Source organism: Hibiscus syriacus, unplaced genomic scaffold (genome assembly GCF_006381635.1).
Source record: "Hibiscus syriacus cultivar Baekdansim isolate YM2019G1 unplaced genomic scaffold, ASM638163v2 tig00112530_pilon, whole genome shotgun sequence".
Taxonomy (NCBI): Eukaryota; Viridiplantae; Streptophyta; class Magnoliopsida; order Malvales; family Malvaceae; genus Hibiscus; species Hibiscus syriacus.
The window spans coordinates 73,518-98,028 of record NW_024063358.1 but is presented as its reverse complement, the minus strand read 5'-3'; the positions used below and the strand labels follow the sequence as shown (position 1 = coordinate 98,028).

The 24,511-nt window shown below is 37.1% G+C and overlaps 1 protein-coding gene, 1 long non-coding RNA gene and 1 pseudogene across 2 annotated transcripts; all 3 read right to left on the bottom strand.

Annotated features, from left to right (window-relative positions):
• Positions 1–73: 73 nt before the first annotated feature.
• Positions 74–1,334, bottom strand: LOC120181613 (annotated as a pseudogene).
• Positions 1,335–19,789: 18,455 nt separating this feature from the next.
• LOC120181661 lies at positions 19,790–20,956 on the bottom strand. Its single transcript, XM_039186748.1, has 4 exons — positions 20,624–20,956; positions 20,394–20,552; positions 20,213–20,321; positions 19,790–20,111 (listed from the first exon to the last, which is right to left on the bottom strand). The coding sequence occupies exons 1-4, from the start codon at positions 20,945–20,947 to the stop codon at positions 19,921–19,923; spliced, it is 783 nt and encodes a 260-aa protein (XP_039042679.1). The 5' UTR covers positions 20,948–20,956; the 3' UTR covers positions 19,790–19,920.
• Positions 20,957–23,115: 2,159 nt separating this feature from the next.
• On the bottom strand, positions 23,116–24,178 carry LOC120181683. The gene is made up of 4 exons (XR_005521775.1): positions 24,048–24,178; positions 23,668–23,715; positions 23,417–23,545; positions 23,116–23,199 (listed from the first exon to the last, which is right to left on the bottom strand). It is a non-coding gene; the product is annotated as an uncharacterized LOC120181683 (long non-coding RNA).
• Positions 24,179–24,511: the final 333 nt, after the last annotated feature.

The window sequence follows — 24,511 nt, the reverse complement described above, 5'->3', positions numbered from 1 at the left end:
TTGCATGGAAAACACTGCTTCTCACTTTGCTGTCTCTTTTGATGATCTATATATCCTCCTAAAAATATTCAAACTATGATCTAGAAGCAGGGGCACTGAAGAGACGATGAGTAATGAGTAATGGGCAACGGCAATGCAGCCCAAGGACTAATCGGCACGGGACGCGGGTGGCAGGAACTCGAGTGGCCCTGCTTCGTGGTGGAAGTGGCAGCGGAGGATGAAGCGACAGCCACACGTTCATAAGAAGGGCACATGGCGAGAGTTGTGGGAGGGATAACGTACATGACTTGCGGTGAGAGTTTTAATGCCCTGAGCTCTTGCACTTCCTTTAACAGCCTCATGTTTTCCTCTTTTAGATAGTCGCAACATCGTTTTAGATACTTGCAGTCAACTTCCGTCTGCTTCAACTTGGTCCTTGCTATTCTGTTCTGGAACCAAACCTCCACTTGCCTAGGCCTCAGGTTCAATTGCATCGCCAGTGCCAACTTTTGCTTCTGTTTTATAAAAACACAAAACATATTTTCTTTTCAGACATCAACTTCTTAGACTATGCCTACAGTTACCAAAGACAGATCATAGTAACTAACCGGATTAAGGGAGCTATGTTCCTTGAAGGTTTCTTCAAGCACCAAAGATTATTCCTTTGAAAGCCTAAGTTTCTTTCTCCATGCTTTCACCGCCGCCGCCATCTTCATCATCACTGGAAGGAGAGCTCGACCGTCGTTCAGCCTCGGTTTCATCACCCACAACGTCTCTCTAATTTCTCTTCCCACTATTGCTAGAAACGGTGATGTTGGGCGAGGACAGCCCACCTTCCTCCTCGCATTCAGCCGTTTCCAGTGCTCGGTTCACGTCAATTCCAGCACGTAATGATCTTGTATCCGACTGTCGATCTACACACATATGATAACCACAAATGGCTAAATATGTGGTATGACGAACCCCATGGGCTACATATCATCTGAGCTTCTTTCTTTACAGTTCAATAAGACCTCAGATCTTAGCGTATTAAGATTTCATGTTACTAGAAAAAAAAAACAGAAAAAATATATAAAAAGACATGTCAGAAGACTGAAACAGTTCATTCCAAACATTTATCTGTTGAAGGTTCTGCATGCAGGGTGAAGCTAAAGATATGAAATTTAACTTCGAAGAAGACTGATTCTGCACACATCCCAAGCTCAGACTTAACCCCAAACCATCAACTTTATCTCCCATTTCTTCCTCTTTGTGTCTTTGTTTCTTTCCTCCTTTCTGGGTTTTATCCCTAATGTGTTTGGTTTATGAGAAAATGGCTTGAGATTTAACAGCCAGAGGTGTGAACAGCCTTTTGGTTTTGGTGAAGCACAACAGTGAAAGGATGGGACTACATATATAGAGATAAAACAGAGCTAGAGAAATAAAGAGAGACGGGGTGTATTTAGCGAAAAATTACTGATTTTTTTTATATTTATGTGTAATTTGAGAAAATATTACGGATCTAACACTTTAAATAAAGATAATTAATTTCTGTAAAATTAAATTCTGAAACGGTGTTGAATAGATAATTAATAGGTGATATTTGTGTAAAAATGATTTTCTTTCATTTTTTTTCAAAAAACTTTCTGCATTAAAATCTTTAAATATGTTTTTGTAAATTATTTTATAACTCGACAAATTTTGATTTTTGCATGAAATTACAGAATAAAATTATGTATACCAATTACCATTTGACACTTTCTAATGTCTTTTTGACCCTTTCAACTTATATACACCCTTTCAACTTATATACATATAGTTTAGTCTAGGAAAACTTTGAGAGTAAGTAATTTAAAATATGAATAATTTTATAAAAGTTTTATAACTAGTATTTATTTTTCAAAATGATGATGATGATAATAATAAAAAGAAATATTTTATAATTTAAAAAATTATAAATTTCATATATTTTAAAAAAAAAAAACTTCTTAACTCTTAAAATTAATTGTTTAAAAATATAAAAAAATATTAAAATAAAATTTTAATTACAATTGAGAAATCAAATGAATTATTATTTATTAATTATTATTTTTAGAAACACAACATTTTATCATAATTTATAATTAATTTTTAATATAATAATTGAAAATACACGAGTTATAATTGTACCAAATATTTTAATATGTTTTATTTTCAACATTGATTTTTTTAAAAAAAATATTTTTTATTATTATATTTTTAATCCGTTTTATTTTGATAACTAAGTTATTATTTTAATAATTTATGGTCATAATACTTAATTTTATTATACAATAATTGATTAGCTACTTCACGTTTTTACACAAAAATTATCATAATAGAAATTAATTACCTATCAGGCATCGTTTCAAAAAATTTTACGGATTTAACATCCATCCTAGAAAGACGCGGATGATGATTTACTAACGCGACGCCACGTCAATGTAAGGTGCGAATCTTTCTGTAAAAGGTACTAAATCCGTAATATTTTTTCTAATAATGTTTGACACGTAAATAAAAAAAATCTAATGATTTTTCGGTAAATATGCTAGAGGTTTCATGACTTTTGTTGGTGATCATATTGGCTTAATCATGATTTTATGTGGCTTTTATATTTCTTGACTCAGCTTGCAATTGAATGAATTAACACAAGGCTTCAGCTCTAAACCGTGGTTTCAGAAAAGTAGGCTCGCTAGCCACACGTTGAAGAAGGCGTAAATCGTAATGATAAAGGCCTGGTCTTTGGAGGTTTAGGTTTCTTGGTAATGAATTTGGGTTATAAAGCAGCTTTCTTGCTGGTTGACCGGGGAAAGATGGGACACGAAAAGTTGGTGCAATTCCCCCGCACGCTGGAACCACGATCTTTTAAAATCCATGGGATGTGATTTGATATGAAAGTAAATATGTTCAGTGCAATCTCCGGCTGTCCATCGATGAGGCTTTTTGCCTGCATGCTGTCCCAGGGCCAGTGAAGGCGTGCGAGCTAATTTGGCACTGTTAGAATATATTTAGGATTTTTTTGGAATAGAAGAAATAGCCTTAGTGGTGGTCGCATGACAATTGATAGAGTACTTAGAATTTGGCTTAAAAATACCATTGATAGCAAGAGTTGTCATGCGGTGGAGCATGGGGTTATTGGCCCTAGGAGAGGAGTGTGGTGCTGACATGGATGAAGGTGACGAATTTAGGCTAGGGATTGGGCCACATGAGGTGGGCGAGTCCGAGATAGGAGAAAATGTTAGAGGGGGGCTGCTGTAGCGTCTGAGCTACATGAGGAGTGGGTCGGGACTGAGTAGCAGAAGAAGTGGGAGTGGCTGGGCCCGTGTGAGACCGCGGCCCAGTATGAGGAATATGTGGAGAGTTGGGCCGTTGGGTTGGGTCAGGCTGTGGATTTTGTGATGTTAAATTCTGAGAAATAACATTCATGATTGATGGATCAATATTATCACTTAGAAAATCATAATTTGTAGGAGTGGTTTTGTGGAGTTTCGAAAATGGAAATTTGCTTTCAACAAAATGCACATGACGACAAATTATTATTTTTCCACTACACATATCATAGCATTTTGAGCCACGATGGTTTGGAGCCGGACCAAGATAGGCACAAGGGGAAGATCGTTCCTGTAATTTGTTTATAGTAGTTGAGGGAAGCAATGGAAACATAAACAACTAAAAACACGCAAATCTGAGTAAGAAGGGTCACTTTGATAAAGGATTTGTGCGAGTGACAAATAATCTAAGACCTTAGAAGGAAGGATATTTAGAAGTATGTCGCCATAGATAGAGCATGATGCCAAAAGGACGGTGGCATAGAAGCATGAGCTAGAATGGTCCGAATGATATTATTGATGGATTTGATGTGTCTTTCGACTTTACCATTTTGGAACGATGTGTGAGGACAAGAAAGACGAAAGATTAAGCCATGACGATCAAAGAACTGCTCAAGAGTGCCATTAATATATTCTGTGTCATTGTCACATTGAAAATCTTTATATTACGTTTAAATTGAGTTTTGACTAAAGTATGGAAAGACATGAATAACTGTTTGACCTGTGATTTCTTTGCAATAGGAAAAGTCCAAAGAAATTTTCTATAGTCATCAAGAAAAAGAACATAATAAAGGTGCCCGGAAGAGCTAGCAATTGGAGAAGTCCAAAGATCACTATGAATAATATTAAACGGTAGAAAAGTGTACGATAAAGAATCATAAAAAGGAAGTTTAACATGTTTCCCAAGAGGACAAGATGAGCAAAAAGTCTTACAAGCCTTATTACATTCAATAAATTTATTAATACGAAGATAATTGATAATATTATCGCCAGGATGACCTAAACGATTATGCCAAATATCATGAGACAGTAGTAAAAGCTGAATGTTTGGGTGATGTGGCTTGATAATTTGAGAAGAGTGGATATAAGTCCCCAATAATGTTACATCTCATAAGTTTGGTCCCCGTCTATAAATCATTGACCAAAAAATCAAACGGGTCAAAAGAAATAGAAACCATATTGTTAGTGGTAAATTTACGAACAGAGATCAAATTTTTAATAAGTTTGGGAGCATGTAACATATTTTGAAGAACAAAAAGAGGATGAGGTGGGGGTAAATTAGTGCTACCGTGACCGACAACCGGAATTAAATGACCACTACCAACAATAATGTTATGATTTTTAGTGCTTGAAATGAAATAAGACGAGAGAATACCTGCATCTGTCGTCATGTGAGATGTCGCGCTGGTATCCATGTAGTAATAATACCTAACGTTTAGTTTTTGTTTCATTTTAATAGTCCGTCGTTAAAAACTTAACGCTTTTAGTACATAAACTATCAGTTTTAGCAACTAAACTTTCAAAATTTTCAAAACTTAACTTTAATTTTTGAAACGAGTACTAAAATGAAACAAAAGTAAACTTTAGATAAGATTTTTTTAAAAAAATTGAAAGTTCACATACCAAAATTGATAGTTTAGATACTAAACACATAATTTACCCTTAATTTTATTATAATTTCATCTCAAATTATTAACCTTCATTAATTAACAACATTGATCAATTAAAACGCACCAAGTAACGTTTTTAATTAGAATATTATATCTTAAAATAATAAATAAATTTCAGGTCACTCAAATTTTATATTTTATTCAATTTAATCTTTAATTTTTTTTAATTTTAAATTAACCAACATTTATTTTTAAAGTTTTATAATTGTGTCTAATATTTTCTTGTAAATATATTTATGAACATTAAATAAGAATAGTCACTAACACTAACCAAACAAACATAAATACATATAATTTAAAGAAAATATATAAAGCCAAACAAACATAAATACATAGAAACTACTCAATAAATTTTTATTAATGGCAATTTTCTTTGGAAACTGTTCAATAGATTGAATAAAAGGAATAAATCATTATAGGAATTCAATTTAGCCATTTAGAAATTTTGCATGGAATCACTACTTCTCACTTTACTTTCTCTTTCTTTTTCAAAAAAATGAATGAAAAATCGTATCCTAACCACAATCGTTAATCGTTTGACGATTTATATATCCTCCTAAAAATATTCAAACTATGATCTAGAAGTAGGGGCACTGAAGAGCCGATGAGTAATGAGTAATGGGCAATGACAATGCAGCCCAAGGACTAATCGGCACTGCCCGCTGAAGGCAGGAACTCGAGTGGCCCTGCTTCGCGGTGGAAGTGGCAGTAGAGGATGAAGCAACCGCCACACGTTCACAAGAAGGGCACAGGGTTGACATGCATGTTGACTTGCAGTGAGAGTTTTAATGCCCCGAGCTCTTGCACTTCCTTTAACAGCCTCATGTTTTCCTCTTTTAGATTGTCGCAACATCGTTTTAGATACTCGCAGTCAACTTCCGTCTGCTTCAACTTGGTCCTTGCTCTTCTATTCTGGAACCAAACCTCCACTTGCCTAGGCCTCAGGTTCAATTGCATCGCCAGTGCCAATTTTTGCTTCTGTTTTATAGAACACCACACATTTTCTTTTCGGACATCAACTTCTTAGACTATGCCTACAGTTACCAAAGACAGATCATAGTAACTAACCGGATTAAGGGAGCTATGTTCCTTGAAGGTTTCTTTAAGCACTGTTAGGAACTCAAAGAAATGATGAATTATACTTGAATTCTCTGTGAATAAAAGAGCTACATCGAGATACTAGGAAGCTAATGTTTATATACAACTTCAAGGTGCAAGTATTTGCTTAACAGACTTAACAACTGCTTTTAACAACAAAACTACCTGACTAACAACCTTAGCTAACAACTTAACTAATACCAACCAAATTGAGCAGCATCACGTGCATGATGCAGATTCATCATGCCAATATTCCCTCTACTTCTTCCTCTTCTTTTCTTCTGACTTGGCACATTCTTGAACTCCAAGCTTCGTGCGAAATGTTTCAAATGCACCTCTAGACAGTGGCTTTGTAAAGCCGTCAGCCACTTGATGAGCTGCAGGAATGTAGTTGACACACATTTGTTGAGCAGCCACCTTCTCACGAACAAAATGCACATCAAGGTCAACATGCTTCGATTGTGCATGGTAGACCGGGTTAGCACTCATAGCAACAGCTCCTGTATTATCACACCAAATCACAGGTTTCACACGTTGTTTCAGACCAAGCTCGGTTAGCAAAGTACTTACCCATGTAACTTCAGCTGTAGCATCAGCCAGGCTTTTATATTCAGCCTCCATTGTTGAGCGAGAGACTGACTTTTGCTTCTTTGAACCCCAAGCAACCAGATGATTGTTAAGGAACACTCCATACCCTGAAATCGATCGACAATCAATAATATTTGCACCCCAATCAGCATCAGCAAATGCTGACACTGAAAATTTTGATCTAGCAGGCAAAAAGGCCAAGCCATATTCCACAGATCCTGCAAGATACCTTAGAATGCATTTTATAGTTACTAGATGTATTTCTCGAGGTTTATGCATAAATTGGGCTACCTTCCCAACGCTGAAGGCAAGCTCAGGTCTGGTATGGCAGACGTACAGTAAAGATCCTACAATGGACCGATACATAGTAGAATCAGCCAATAACTCTCCATCCTCAGACAACTTAGAGGAAATGATCATGGGTGTGGCACACGGTGAAGCATTGCTCATGCCAGCCTTTTCCAGAAGCTCCAAGATAAACTTCTTTTTACTAAGTATTAGAGTTCCATTACTTCGTTTCACCTCAACTCCCAGAAAGTAGCTGAGGGATCCCAAGTCTTTAAGGGAAAACTTATTTTGTAACATGCATATGATATTGGAAATCGTAGGCGTAGAAGCTCCTATAATGACTATGTCATCCACGTAAACCAGAAGGTAAACAAACTCTGTCCCCGTGCACATAAAAAATAAGGAAGTGTCAGCTTGAGACACCTGAAATCTAATCTGTAGCAGTGCATCTTTTAGTTTGGCATGCCAGTTGCGAGGGGTTTGCTTCAGTCCATATAACGCTTTTTGTAACTGGCAAACAAGAGGAGTGCCATCAGCAGTAGACTGCTCAAACCCTGGTGGTTGCTTCATAAAGACAACTTCTTGTAAGTCTCCATTAAGAAATGCATTATTGATATCAATATGCCTTAGTTCCCAGTTATTTGCTACATCAATGGACAAAACGACATTGAGAGTTGTGAATTTTACAACTGGACTAAACGTGTCAAGATAATCTTGACCAGACACTTGGGAAAAACCTTTTGCAACCAGTCGTGCTTTGTGTCTGTGCACTGAGCCGTCTGGATTCCTTTTCACTTTGAACAACCATTTGCAACCTACTGCTGTTCGTCCAGGAGGAAGCTCAACAAGTTTTCAGGTTCCATTCCTTTGAAGGGCATTGAATTCATCCTGAACTGCTGCAGCCCATTTTGGTGACTTCAAGGCTTCACTAATGGTCGATGGTACATCCTCATCAAAGTAGCTAGAATATGCTTTCGGTTTAAAGATTCCACGTTTACCTCTTATAAGCATAGGGTGAGTGTTAATAGGTGGCACAACAGCCCCAAGGGGGCTTCAGAATCAACAATGGTTGGTGACTCATTAACAGGCTTATCATTACTTGACGCAACCATGCTAGGGGGAGAATTCACGGCTTCATCAATTCCATGTTCAAGACTAGGTTCAGTGGAGGTATTCACACTCAAGGATTCATCAGCATCTTCTTCCATGTCCATATTTTCCATATCATGAGGTACTGGAGAATTTGGTTCAGTGCTGTCAGGAGCATTTTCATGAGGCATTTGCTGACTATGTGCGCGTGGTATTTTAGTCACAATTTCAAGAGATTGTGATTGTTGACTCTTAAGAACACGAGGCTGAACTGCAGTTGTACGACCTGCAAAAGGGAACAAGTTCTCATTAAAAATTACATGACGAGAGATGTAAACTTTCCCATCAGCTGCAAGACACTGAAACCCTTTATGTTGAGGACTGATGCCAAGATAAGTGCATGGCTGTGAACGAAATGCTAGCTTGTGTGATTGAAAGGGTTGAAGATGGGGAAAACACTGACAACCGAATACTTTCAGTTCATTGTAGTTCGGTTTCTTTCCCAACAGTTTTTCACTTGGAGAGATCCCTTGTAGAACTTTAGTTGGAAGCTTATTGATCAACTGCACAACAGCAATTATAGCATAAGACCAATATTCCATTGGTAAGGAGGCTTGTGCTAGTAAGACAAGTGTCATCTCAACAAGGTGTCTGTGCTTTCTGTCAATTATGTCGTTCTGCTCGGACGTATAGGGGCAAGAAAGTCTGTGCACAATACCAACTTTGATTAGTTGGGGTGAGAGACTGCGAAACTCTCCACCCCAATCGCCCTGGACAGATTTAATGGAAGCATTAAATTGGGTTGATACCTGATACATGCACCAGAGTCCAAAGTACGTGCTTCTTTGGACTAATGTTTCTACTCGAACCTATTAGAAGAACAAAGTCTCGAAGATTCAAAGTATATCTATTCGGTAAGTATAATGTGAATGAATTATTAAACGATTCTAATGTTGCTCCCTTTAATGTTTCAGATTCGAGGTCGAATCTTTTTGAAGAAAGGGAGGATGATACATGCATCACAAGGCTCACATCAAAGGAAGAAGTAATAACTCTTCCAAATGATCCACTCGTCCAAGCATTGGAAAAGAATATCAGAACAGAAGCAGACTTACGACGCCTTTTTGAATGGGATCCTGATCTTATTTAGTCAAGATGTCTTCTGGAGATACGACCGTCTGTCTCTTATCTTTCTAACGGTTCTTGAATCGCATCAATCCGATATCGGGAACTCAAGATATGGCTATTTTACTGAAGACGGTGCATGCAGAAAATCCTATACGCGATTTTGTAAATATTACGAATTTTTAATATTTTTATTGATTATTTGTAATATAACTTAATATAGGATGATGCATTATCTTTTAGGATTAGATTTATTATTTTATTAGGAATTAAGATTGGGTTAAAAATATTATCTTTAGTTATTATTATTTTAATAGGAATTAGAGTTAAGATATGTTTAGTTTATTATTATTTTATTCATTAGTTATTTAGGACCTTTAGAACTCAGCCCCTATATAAAGGAGGTTTCATTAAACTTTGTAATGGAAGATTTCTTTGATTAATAATACAACGAGAGTTCGTTTTTGCAAGTGCTTATTGCCTTATGCCTTCGAAGCTTCTTCTCCTGGAGTTCTTTCAAGTTCTTGTGAGGGAGATTAATCTTCACACTCCAATTTGCCTTTTCATTGCGACTAGGAGGGTTGGTTAGAGCCGTATTATCATGTTTGCCTTTACATTGCGACTAGGAGGGTTCGATAGAACACTTATCCATCTATTTTCCACAAATCCATCATCACCATCATCATCTTTACCGTTCACCTTCATAAGGGAGATCTTTTGATTTCTTGGTTATCATATTTTATTTTCAATTTCTTTATATTTTGTTTATCTTGTTCTAATCTTGTTTCTTACCTTGTTTTCAGCACTTAAAGAAACCCCAAAGAACCCTAGCTATTGTCGCCACCTTCCCCATTCATCTCTTATTATTCTTCATCGAGTCTAGAGCTTTTTCTAGGTTTGATTCCTCAACAAGAGCAACATTCATCAACCCGCCACCGCTTCCCTATCAATTGGTATCAGAGTTGGGCCGACTCTTGGAAAGAAGCAATCAATCTTGCTTGTTCTTGCACACAAATCCGTCAAGGTACCCCAACGGAGCTAGTTCACAAAAGATTCATCATTTCAGGTTCTTTTTATTTAATTTTAATTTAGATTCAAATCCTTCTTGTTAGTTTGCTATTTTTTCAAAAAAAAAAACAAAAAAAGGCAAAAAAAAAGGCAAAAAAAAGCCAAAATTTCAAAAAAAAATGCAAACGAAGGTATTTAGGGCTTATTTTCTCCATATATCATATTCATATTAAGTTTAATTTCCAGTCCAAAATTCACTTCAATCAGAGTTCATTAGAGCCTTCAAATACATCATTCAAGTTTTATCGGCAGATTCGGTCTAGAATATTGTCGAATTTCTTGAAAATTCTACAGGAGGAATTTTGTTGTGAAAATTTCCAGATTGAAATTCTATATATTGGAGATCATTCACACACAAAAATCAGAATTTTTGGAGATCAAGAAAAACTTCGAACAAAGCGATCAAGAAAAACAGATTGTTTGAGGACTCACCGTTCAACAGAGTCTACTGGATACTACTGAAGGTATTTGGTTCTGAAATTTTTACAGGTGGTTTCTTGACGCATCGAAAGAAATTCAAGAATTTTTTCAGAATTTTTGGATACCGATAACCCCCTCAAAAACGTTGCTCAAGGTGATCCAGCGTTTTCTAGGTTTTCTGGTTTAGTCCTTTTTTCTTTGACTCTTAGTGCTTTAGGTTCTTTTGTTTTTTCCCTGTTATTGTTCTTTTGCATTATCTAACACATTATCTTCCTTGTGTTAGTAGGACTAAAGAGTTTGCATACTACTTACTTCTTTGCATTCTCGTTCTCTTGGAGTCTAACCTTTGTTTGGCCTCTTAGAACTTTTAAGTTTTTTCTTATCGCCTTTGAATCAAACTCCGATACGAACTGTGGAAGACTACTTGGTAAAGTGAGTTTTAAAGAGTACAAGATCGGCTTACTTGCCTCTCGTTGTGTTACTTTCTTGGAGTGACTTGTGAGGTTTCTTGCTTTGTTGAATTTTCTTCCTTTTATTTTTATTTTACTTTAAAATTTTCTTTTGAGTGTTATGATTTCAGGATGGGCGACAATAACAACAAGACACTTACGGCTATCTTAGCCACACTTACCCGACTCACGACTCAAGTTGAAAGATTTGATGAAATTGTGAGAGAACGACAAAAACCACAACTGGATCTACCAAACCAGAATCCAAGACCAAACAATGCTGAACTTTTTGTACCCGGGCGAGAACAACCACGTTTTCAAGCACCCGAACTCTTTGCAAAACCAAAGTTCACGATCCCGTCTTTCAAAGGAGACAATGATCCAGACAGGTATATCGAATGGGAAGGAAAATTTGATCTCATGTTCGCATATCATGACTGCCCCCAAGCTAAACAAGTTCACCTCATCACCACACAATTCGAAGGATATACTCGAACGTGGTGGATGCAAACAAGGAAAAAGATCCAGAACTTCTAAATTCCAACAATCACTTCTTGGACCGACCTTAAACAAACCATGAGGAAGCGATTCCTACCGATACATTATACACGTGAAGTTAAACTACGACTAGACCGACTTCGACAAGGTAGAAGTTCAGTTGAAGAGTACTATAAGGAGATGCAGTCCTTACTCAATAGGGCTAACATAACCGAAAAAGAAGAAGTCACCGTGTCAAGATTCATCGTCGGCTTAAACTCAAACATCATTGATCTTCTTGATCTACAAGGGTACGAAAACCTTGAAGACGTGCTAAAGAAAGCAATGACAATCGAAGCACAAATCCAAAGGAAATCTCGATTCAGTGAACATTACCAAGGTACTTCATCCTCTTACCAAGGTAATCCTTCAAATCCTTCCTCATCTTCTACTCCATCTTCTCTAAAAAAGCCAAGAGATGAAAAACATGACAAGGAGAAAGAACAACCAGCAAAGAATGACACACTTCCAGTCCCTAAAGATCAAATGATAATTTGTGAGGAGGTAGGGAAAGCAAAAAAAGAAAAAGCTGAGAAAGAGGCAAAAGCAAATGATGTCACTAGTTACAAAAGCCAAAAGAATAATGACCCATGGGAGGTGAGTGAACCTAATTGTGAGAAGAAAAGAGTGACTCAAAATCAATGTGTGAGCACAAAAGAATTGAGAGAGAACCTTATTTACAAACAACCTTCCATCCTTGTTAACTTTAGAGAATCAATTGTTTCGATTTCTAACATTAACAAGGATTTGTCTAGTGTGTTTTCATCTTTATTACAGGATTTTCAAGAAGTGTTAGGTGATCCACCTAACGAATTACCACCGGAAAGAGGAAAACAACACCAAACCAATCTAATTCAAGGTTCCATCATACCTCGTCAAACATACAATATCGAAGAAACCAAAGAGTTAGATTTGTTACGAAAAGGCTACATCCAGGAAAGCCTTAGTTGTGATGTCATCTTAATGACAAAACAAGATTCGAACAACTCCAAAGGCTTTATAGTTCGTGCACCGGGAATCCATGTAAATGATGAGAAAGTAAAAACAACACGAGACTGGCCCACACCATTTTCCATCGCTAAGAGTTGTCGAATAGTGCTAGGTGACCCTCCTGATGGGTTACCACCTGAAAGCCCTAATCACTATGCCATATCAATGAAGAGCCACCAGTTACTAGAGTCTAGAGGTAAGTATTTTATTACTCATTTTAATGATATTGTAACGTACTTCTTCTCCTTTTTACAAGGTAAGGCTCGTGAAGTTGTCATCCACACTAAGCACAACTCCTTTAAGTGCATAACAGACCGAGGTAAGCAAAACACAGTAGACGATGCACTACCACGAAGGTATACTCTTACCTATAAAATGCATACTACTATTCCGAGAATTGAACATATTAAAGATGTATATCACAATAACTCGGATATTTCTGATATTTCTACCCATACTTTTAAAAGTGCTTTTAATGAACTTTATCTTGTATATGAGTTTCCTTGTCAACTAAACAGGTTCTACAATCCACAAATCTCCTCCCGAGAATTCTTAATTAATGAACCACACTTAGGAGACTTAAGGGATTACTTTAACAAACCAGTTGACATGGTTTTTAAACACTCATTCTCTACACACACGAATAAAACCATGGAGAAATTATCTGAAGCAATCATACAGAAAGCCAACAGTGGTCGGCACCATGTTGAATTTCAACCAAAACATCATATTACAAGACTTGTATGCAAAAGAGGATTTCAAGACTACAAGAAATCAGTTCCTACAAAGAAGAAACCTCGACTAAAATGCATAAAGACACATCACATTAATCCTGGTAAATGTTTCACAAGTTTTCCTTTCAACATATCTAATTCTCTTTGTTTTGGATTTTCAGATTCGAGGACGAATCCTTTTGAGGAGTGGGGGAATGATACATGCACCAGAGTCCATAGTACATGCTTCTTTGGACTAATGTTTCTACTCGAACCTATTAGAAGAACAAAGTCTCGAAGATTCAAAGCATATCTATTCGGTAAGTATAATGTGAATGAATCATTAAACGATTCTAATGTTGCTCCCTTTAGTGTTTCAGATTCGAGGTCGAATCTTTTTGAAGAAAGGGAGGATGATACATGCATCACAAGGCTCACATCAAAGGAAGAAGTAATAACTCTTCCAAATGATCCACTCGTCCAAGCATTGGAAAAGAATATCAGAACAGAAGCAGACTTACGACGCCTTTTTGAATGGGATCCTGATCTTATTTAGTCAAGATGTCTTCTGGAGATACGACCGTCCGTCTCTTATCTTTCTAACGGTTCTTGAATCGCATCAATCCGATATCGGGAACTCAAGATATGGCTATTTTACTGAAGACGGTGCATGCAGAAAATCCTATATGGGATTTTGTAAATATTACGAATTTTCAATATTTTTATTGATTATTTGTAATATAACTTAATATAGGATGATGCATTATCTTTTAGGATTAGATTTATTATTTTATTAGGAATTAAGATTGGGTTAAAAATATTATCTTTAGTTATTATTATTTTATTAAGAATTAGAGTTAAGATATGTTTAGTTTATTATTATTTTATTCATTAGTTATTTAGGACCTTTAGAACTCAGCCCCTATATAAAGGAGGCTTCATTAAACTTTGTAATGGAAGATTTCTTTGATTAATAATACAACGAGAGTTCGTTTTTGCAAGTGCTGATTGCATTGTGCCTTCGAAGCTTCTTCTCCTGGAGTTCTTTCAAGTTCTTGTGAGGGAGATTAATCTTCACACTCCAATTTGCCTTTTCATTGCGACTAGGAGGGTTGGTTAGAGTCGTATTATCGTGTTTGCCTTTTCATTGCGACTAGGAGGGTTCGATAGGACACTTATTCATCTATTTTCCACAAATCCATCCTCACCATCATCATCTTTACCGTTCACCTTCATAAGGGAGATCTTTTGATTTCTTGGTTATCATATTTTATTTTCAATTTCTTTATATTTTGTTTATCTTGTTCTAATCTTGTTTCTTACCTTTTTTTCAACACTTAAAGAAACCCCAAAGAACCCTAGCTATTGCCGCCACCTTCCCCATTCATCTCTTATTATTCTTTATCGAGTCTAGAGCTTTTCTAGGTTTGATTCCTCAACAAGAGCAACATTCATCAACTCGTCACCACTTCCCTATCAATACCGTTCTTTGAAATAACAAGAAAACTTCAGTGGCCTGAGACTTGAATTTCAGTAGGTAAACCCATGTATGTCGAGTACATACATCGACAAATGATACATAAAACCTGAATCCATTAGATGAAACATGAGGAGGTCCCCACAAGTCAGTAAAAATAAGTTGAAAAGGAGTATCATACGTTGTACTTGACTGAACAAAAGGTAATTTGTGGCTTTTGCCCATATGACAGGCAGTGCATGTTTTATTAATATCAGTAGCAACTGTTACATCAAATTCTTTAGTAATTTGTTTTAGCACATCACTAGAAGGATGACCAAGTCGACGATGCCACAATTCCTCAATTTCAGTATGTACAGTTTTAGCAGCAAGACTGATGTCACCAGGTGTGCACATGTCTTTCTTCGCAGACTTGTTCATTACAAAAGAATACAGCCCTCCAGTTTGCTCACCAGTCAGAAGCACCTGTCGAGTAATCTCATCTCGTATACAACAGCTACTAGCATGGAATTCAAAAAATATGTTGTTGTCCCTAGCAAGCTTTGAGACCGAAAGGAGGTTCTTGGTTACATGAGGAACATGCAATAAATCATGTAAAAACAACATTCGAGAGGCAGAATGTAAGCTTGAATTACCAACTATCTGAATGTCTAACAAGTTACCATTGCCAACAGTGAGTTTACCTGGGCCATGAATTTCGGATGCATTTGTGAGATTTGTTCTGTCTGGAGTGACATGATGAGTGACACCAGAATCCACCAACCAACGATCAGAGTTTGCTGAAGTAATATTTACTTGAGAGTCTGACCTACTCCGAGAACAACATTCACAGGATTGGTTACTAGTAGAGTTTGAACCATTCGTGGAGTTATCCTTGGAGGAAGTATAAGTGTTGGTTGACACACAGGAAAAATCTTCATCAAAGCGGTGCCAACAACGATCGACCAGATGGCCGAGCTTTCCACAAAGTTGGCATTGAACGCGTGATCGACCCCTTCCTCGACCACCATTTCTTGCTGAAGCTGATACGCGACCAGACCTGTGATCCTGGTGATTAGAAGGGACACAATCAGCATCACTCCGAGCATAGTTTGCACTTATGGGCAGATTGTCATGTTCCTCGACAAACCCTGCAAGTTGAACTTCAGCATCCATCAACATAGCATATATGTTGTCAACGGAGAGTGTTTCTTTCATGGTTGAGACAACAACCATGAATGGCTTGTATTCACGAGGGAGACCCCTCAAAATGCTAACAATCTGTTCAACTGGGGGAACAACACTCCCACATGATGCAAGAGCGTCACAAATTTCTTTAACACGTGTAAGATACATGCGCATATTGTCATTGCCTTTCTTGATGGACTGCAATTTATAGTGGAGATTCATAACCGACATTGTAGAGCGATTTGCAAAGATCTTTAGTACTGTTTCCCAAACTGCAGTAGCTGACTCAGCTCCAACAAATTGTGGGAGGAGATGCGTACTTACAGTCGATAACAGCCAAGAAGCCAGAGCACTGTCCTGGGCAATGAATTCTTCATAAGCCTCATTCACTTAAGCCTCACCATTGTCATCAAGAATCGTCATTGGTGGAGTGGAGACACCACCAGTCAGCAGTCGTTCCAATCGATGGCTTCTAACTGTCAGTAGAATCTACTGTTTCCATAACAAGAAGTTGGTTTCATCAAGAACCACATTCACCTTCTTGTTGGTGAAGCCACGAGAAGCACCAGATGAAAAATCCATAAGCAGGCAGAACTTCAGACCACTGTCGATTACAGGCGGAAGCAAGAACAAGTGATCCCACGATCGATAACGATTGATACCATGTTAGGAACTCAAAGAAATTATGAATTATACTTGAATTCTTTGTGAATAAAAGAGCTACATCGAGATACTAGGAAGCTAATGTTTATATACAGCTTCAAGGTGCAAGTATTTGCTTAACAGACTTAACAACTGCTTTTAACAACAAAACTACCTGACTAACAACCTTAGCTAACAACTTAACTAATACCAACCAAACTGAGCAGCATCACGTGCATGATGCAGATTCATCATGCCAATAAACACCAAAGATTATTCCTTTGAAAGCTTAAGTTTCTTTCTCGATGCTTCGTCACCGCGGCCGCCGCCGCCACCTCCATCTTCATCATCACTGGAAGGAGAGCTCGACCGTCGTTCAGCTTCGATTTCATCACCCTCAACATGTCTCTCATTTCTCTTCCCACTATTGCTAGAAACGGTGATATTGGGCGAGGACAACCCACATTCCTCCTTGAATGCAGCCGTTTCCAGTGCTTGGTTCACATTAATTCAGTCATTTTAGTGTCGATCAATGGTATTATGGGAGATACATTCCATCCATCACATGGGTTGAGACAAGGCGACCCCATAAACCCTTATTTATTCCTTATTTGCACGAAAGGTTTAACAACTCTCCTTAATAATGTTGTTTCTCAGGGCAGTCTAATTGGCATCCGTGTCTCTCGGAGTGCGCCCCTTCTCACCCATCTTTTGCTTACAGACGACTATTTAATTTTTGGGGAGGCTCCTATTGTAAAAGCTTTGAACATTAAAAATCTCTTGCAGATCTACATGCAGAGTTCTGGGCAACTTGTAAACTTTGACAAATCAGGGGTGTTTTTTGGATCGAACGTGGACACCTCTATCAAGGAAGATGTAAGACAAATTTTAGAGGTGAATATTTCTGATTGCCCGAAAAAATATTTGGGTCTTCCTGTTGTTGTTGGGCAAAATAAGCGTCGTGCTTTCGCAGTTTTGGTGGATAAATTCGAAGGTAAGATAAATAGTTAGAGCTCTCGGTATCTCACCATGGGTAGTAAAAGGGTCTTTATTAAGTCTGCCCTCCAAGCTTTTCCCCTCTTTGCCATGTCCTATTTCTGCTCCCTAAGACTCTCTGCAATAAGTTTGAATCTATCATGGTTCACTTCTGGTAGTCCCATACTAATACTAAAAGAGGGGTTCATTGGTGTACATGGTCTAGTTTAAGCGCTTTGAAGGATGAATGTGGGATGGGCTTTAGAGATATAGGAAAATTTAACATTGCTTTGTTAGCTAAGCAAGACTGGAGGCTTCTTCATAATTCGGATTCCCTTGTGGCGCGTGTTTTTTGAGCCAAATATTACCCATCTTCTACCTTCTCTAAAGCTCGTTTGGGCTCCAATCCCTCTCTGATTTGGCGAAGTGTGTAGAGCTCTAGGGGCTTCTTGATGCTGGCATTTGTTGGAGAATAGACACAGGAGATTTGGTGTCTATTTGGAACGACTACTGGCCTACAGGAAATGACAAGATGAATATTTCTACGGAACCAATTGATAGATTAAATGTTGTAGCTGATATGATAAATTAAAGTGAAAGATCTTGGAATTCGTGTCTTCTAGAATCTAATTTCTCGAGGGAGGAGGTCGACAGGATTAACATGATTCGTATACCTTCCTCGATCATCAGGGATTCACACTCCTGGAGTGGGGAACGAACGAGGCTATATCGTTCGCAGCGGATATAAGATGCTCTTTGAGGATCATTTGGTGTATTCAAACGTCAAAGCCACTTTAAACAAGTTGTAGAAGATTATTGACTGTCCGGGTAAGGTGCGTATTATTCTATGGAAAATTTTCAATAATTTTGTGCCTACTTTCCAGAATCTTTTTACTAAGAGAATAGCCCAAAACCCTTTTTGCCCGAGGTTTCATTATCATACTGAATTTGTTATTCATGTGGCTCGCGGTTGCCCTTTCGCTCAAAACGTGTGGCATTATCTTGGTTTCACTTGGCCTAGTAATGTGTTAGCCTTAAACTATATAAAGTGGTTCGAATGGGTAACAATTAATTTGAAAAAAAAACAAAAATTAAAACAGGCAATCACAAGATGGGCTCTTGGGTTCTCAAGGAACATACTCGTTTATGAGGGTAAATATCCAAGTCATGAAGAAGTGTTTACTTTTGTGAAGGATTACCTGAATGAGCTTAAGTCCTTGATAAGCTCTCTTAGCCACCCGGATCCGAACTCATCGTCTTTGTGGATCCCCCTTTGGATCCTTTAGTGAAAGTTAACGTGGATGCAGCTTACCTGAAAATTCACAGATAGCCAGATCTGGGTGTGTTATAAGAGATCATGATGGACAAATTTTGGGTTCTTGTTATAGAATCTCTTACAATGTTGAATTGACCTTTTCTGCTGAGGCAATCGCTTTCACAGGAATTGGGTTTCCATCGTCTGGTGGTCGAAGGTGATGCTCAGACTATTGTGGAGAGATGCAGATCAGCTGAAATGGGCCTTTCTGAAATCAAATCCTATATAGATGATATAGAAGCGAAAAGAGCTCAGATTAGTGAGTGCCACTTCTGTTTCACCACGAGATCTGCAAACAAAGTGGCCCACGCTCTCGCATCAGAAGGTTTGAATAAAATGATTGACCTATTTTTGGTGGAAGATGCTCTTCATTCCGTCCTTGCTCTCGTCGAAGTTGAACAACGTCACCTTGACCCAACTTGATGTTGGTTATGCTTGTTTTCTGAGGGGTCCCTATTGCTAATTTCTTTTGGAACCCATCTCTTTTTCTTCTTGCTCGATTCTTTAGTGGTTTCACTTGCTTGTGAGAGCAAAAGAGTTTCGTCGTCTCCTCTTGGGGTTTTGTTTTTCCAGATTGTTATTCCGTTTTTGTTCCTGTTTTTTCTCTTTGCTTCGATGTTGTTGTTTTTTTGCTTTCTGTTGTGTGGATAAGTGGCTGCTAGCTTTCCTACTTTTTTTTTTTTTGGTAATGTTAGTTGTTTTCTATTTGTTTTAATAAAGTACCCAAACGGCAGATTTATGTCAAAAATAAAATAAATAAAAGAAAGTTTCAAGTTGACTGCTGGTCATTTATTTTTGTTTCCTTTTCATCTTAAATGATGAATATTGTAAAGCAACAACGAGTTGAACATATGCGTAAAACTGATATTTGATGAACATCAACAACTGACACGAAGTTTAAACTTAAAAACACAAGGAAAGATAACCGAAAAATAGACACATCAAGAGGAAGGCCGAGCTATGCTTCGAATGAAATCCGAGTCATCTTCATCGTGGTTTAATCGCTAAAGTTGCAACTTTGCCTTGTAAGTAACGCCAGTCCGGCCACTTTCTGTGAGAACCTCAAAGTTTCCAGCAGTAAATGTCAGGTTTTCCCAACAAACTGGCCGTCTCAGTTCTGAATACCCGCAATAAGCTACTTTAGTAACACGAGTGTCCTCCTTGAACGCATGAACTGAAACTTCAACTCCAGTCCCTTGCACATGAAATGTATATAGACAATAATTCAAAATCAATGAAACAAAAAGGTAAATTGTTCAACATAACCTTGTCTAATAATCGAAGAATGTAGCTTACAATGTGCTACTAATAGCAGGTTTTCTGATGGGTATTTATCAGCCAGTACCCGAATCATTTGTTCATTTCTACTATTCGTATCCTTCCATGTCTCATCCCACGGCGGCATCTGTAATTTTCAGACAAAGAAGCTGAATCAAGCTGATAAAACAACGCCCGGCTACTCTCAGTCAAACACTACCTCTGTATAAACTGGTTCCACTGTACGATCTAATGTTCCACTTGGAAACAAAGTCTCAAGCTTTGAAACATCGAAATGAAAGATTCCATATTTAGGCACAATACCAAGCTTAGTTGCGGCTGTATTTAACTTGTTACACAACCCGTACTCAACTGAAACCTGTAAAATACAATTATGAAGTGAGCTCCTCAACCATTTAAAGGGAAGAAAAAGAAGGTTCTGATTCTGACCTTGACTTTGGATGGATCGATGGACACTACGTCGCGTGATGACTTGGTATTAGGATCGTCATCAACGGCGCAAAGGGCAGTGACAACTTCCGAGGCGGTCTGGACGCAGCGGAGGAGGGGAGAGACCAAGACGCGGTGGATTGGGAACGGGAGGGTTTGAAACGCACGGCCGGTCCGAAAAGCCCTGGCGAAACCGCTCTCTACGAGCGGTGAGTCCCATGGCCTGTCCGCCGTTTTCGCCCACGTGGGATCGAAGAGGTCCATACGGTCACCGTGCCTCAAAACCAACACGTTCTGATAAGTTTTTACCTGCGAGGGATCCATTGCTGCAGCTTCAAGCTTTAGGTTTCTACAAGGGTTCAAAGGGCTTTGGTGGTGTCAAGTTTTATACGAGTGGAAACCGGGGTTTGCCAAGAAACTACCAAGCAGTTGCATAATGTTCCATATTTTAATCCCTGCTCTATATTTTATTGTATTAGGTGATGAATTAAGAGAATCTTGTGTGTACCAACAACCAATCGATCTAGTGAGATGATATATTAGGTTTTTTGAGTAATGTTATGGGTTTGAATCCTGACGTTTGTGAATATAGTAAACTGGGTTGGGAGGGTCGCCCTCGACTCTGCAGTACCCGATCTGGATTAGGCGGTTAATAGATCAGATATCAGTGATTAATTCAAAAAAAAACTTGTTTGGGAAAAAAGGAATGCTTTTCGTATTTTATTGTATTGCAATTAAAAACAAAAAACATTACCTTTTCGTGCTTCATTAGAACATGTTCCGGGAAAGTTCAATCTTTAAGTGTAGTTTATATATCGAAAATGAAGGTAATATTCGTGTATTCAAGTTTATAATTTTATGCGTCTTCAATGATAATATTATTATACTATTTTAAAATTAAATTTATTTTTAATAATATTTTACTAATTAATTTATTAATGTATGTTTAAAATTATATATTATTAACGCATCAACATTCATCCTTACCTAAATATCAAATGACAAAAACAAATGTATTAAAAAAAGACGAACGTTTAGCTTTGCATCTTATGGGTAGTTTTTAAATAACTAAAAAAGAGAAGAAAAAGACTTTGGAATAAATAATAAAAGAGAAAGGGAAAATTTCGCCATGGATACCAAGACTTTGCAATAATCGAAACTCTAGTGCATTAGTTTTTATAATATGTATATCTCATCCATAAACGAAAACCTTCTTTTCAGCTGAGTCGTATGATTTTATGAAGTTAGCCTAGAATTCTAAACTTCTAATCTCTCGCTTCTTCACTGTGAAGTAATTTTTGCATTGTTTTTTGATACTTAAATATTTGAAGTATTTCCCAGTAGTTTTAATAAAAATAAATCCATAATATTTGTAATGTTTTATTTGATATATAAATATATCACCAAAAATGTATAAAAAATTATAACGGGGACTGTGTTCGTCAATTATATTTTTGGGAAGAAATGTGTTTTTACTTCTTCAAAAATTGATGGACTGGAGTGGAATTATGACAAAACATTGAAGATCTTTGTTAAATTTACCAAATAAAAGGAGAACAAAAAGTGGTTACGTAAGTATGAAACCGCCATACACATGAGTTTTAATATAATAATAAAAAGGGACTTTGGCCTTAGCAAGATAAACAACTGAGGTCAATGTAGAGAAAGAAATGAGAGGTTTCAATGTATGCTCCAAGTTATTATTATTATTTTTTTATGGATATTTATCGCTAGAGCATTGATAGTTTCTTCATATATGCTCCTCGTACTATGGAACGAAGCTAGAGGGACATACAATGATGGCTTTTACTCCTAAAACAATGAAATTGCCTTTTAGGGTCTGTTTGTTTGAGGTATTTTATAGACTTTCCCCATTTTCTGATGTTTGGTTGGGAAAATGAATTGTGGTCAAAGGAAAAGAAATTACAGTCAAAGGGGAAAAAGGGAATGAAACGCGGAAAACAACCTACTGAAAATTTCTCGGTAAGTCATTTTCCAAAGCCTCTTCCAGGTTCTTTCTGCTTCTCCAAATTCTCCATCTCAGACTCTAGCCTACACAGTTCACCATCGTCAATCATCATCTGCTCTTCTCATCGGCTTTCTTCCCCTCTCTGGTTCTCTTCCTCTCATCAATTTTTCACGGGTTCACTGTCGTCACTCTAAAGCTTTTTACAGGTTCTTTCTGTTTCTCCCAATCCTTTAGTTCTTCATCTTATTTTTCTGAAATGTCTTTGGATTCTTATGACTTTTTCACTTGTCGATGTTTGATCAACGTCGATTTTTATTTCCTGTTTAAATTACGTAATAATTGTTCATGGGTTTACTTTTATTTTCACAAAAAATTGAAGTTTTCAAATTGTTTTTTAGTAGCTAGTGATGTACTGTCAAAGAATCCATGAATGAAGACGATTTTTGGGTTATTGTCTGATATCATGACTCTATGAGGAACAACTCTCAAATTTAGTCAGTAGTCACATAATTAAGACTGAATACTTGGTACTCCCCAGAGAATTTTGTAAGTTGACTTCAAATTCTCTTCATCAAACTCCATGCAAGCATTTTCAAAAGTATCATTACTGCCAAACATAATATATCAAGAATTTGGTTCAGTAGCACAATCCTTATTATAGATGCAAGAGCCAAAAGATAGGTACCAGCTGATCTTTCTTATATGAGTGAGTTGAAACTTCAATAATCATAAAACATGACCTGATAAAGATTGCATATCCTTCAAAAAGTAGAATTGTGAATAGACTGCAGTAAGCAGTACATCTTTAGCAAGCAACTATATACCTGTATTTCAAAGTTTTAAGTTCGCCATGATGCGTTGTAGCTATTGTCAACAATGCGCCACTTTTAGCAAAAGATTCTAGCAGACATCCCTAGTGCTGCTCCTTCAAGGGGATTAGTTCCAGCACCGACCTGACAGATACGGAATGGGGGAAAATCCGTTTTAGATTTGTTTGTAACTTAAGTATTTTTCTTCTTTTCAACCTCACTTTTAATTGAGGTAAGTAATTACAAGATGCTTAATTGAAACATACTTCATCTAATAGCACGAGTGATTGGCTTGTCGACTTTGATTGGATTTCCTGCAACATGAAAAATGTGTCAAGAAATTATTAACCAGAGCACTGTGTCTGTGTAGTATTTAATCCCCAAAACTTGAGTATTCGTAGTTTGCAACTAAAATCCTGAACTTCAAGGAATGAATCAAAGTCTCCAAGCTATTAATCTTAGGAATGATGTCCAACTGCTTTGAAGTCTATGAAGATGACTTTGTTGTTGTAAAATGTTGAACATTTACACTACAGCCAGTCATACATTTTGAAGTGTCCAAGAAACTTGTTTGTGCTCTACCTGGCTATTTTATTGGCTCATCTCAAACAAGCAGGAAAAGTTATACAAAGTATATCATTCTTACACTAATTTGTTTCAAGTGTCCAGAGAATGTAGATAATGATTGAGACAAGGAATGCTCATCGCCAATATCGGCAAAAACACTATCAAACCAAGGAACTTTAGCAGATTCTGAAGATAAAACATGAAGACCAGCAGTATAACAGAAACTAGGATAAGGTTATGCCGCAAAGGGTGAAAATAACCATCCAAAATAATATAGCAGATAAGTCAAATGAAACTACTTCTCAAAGAAATTATATCAATATTCATCGTAAACATTTAGAACAAAGGGTGAAAATAACCATCCAAAATAATATAGCAGATAAGTCAAATGAAACTACTTCTCAAAGAAATTATATCAATATTCATCATAAACATTTAGAGAAGACCCGGTTAAATTGGAAAACTTGATATATGGTTTGAAACATTAATATGGTAGTTCATTTTTTGTTTCACAAAACATTTCACTATTGAAAAAAATCATAC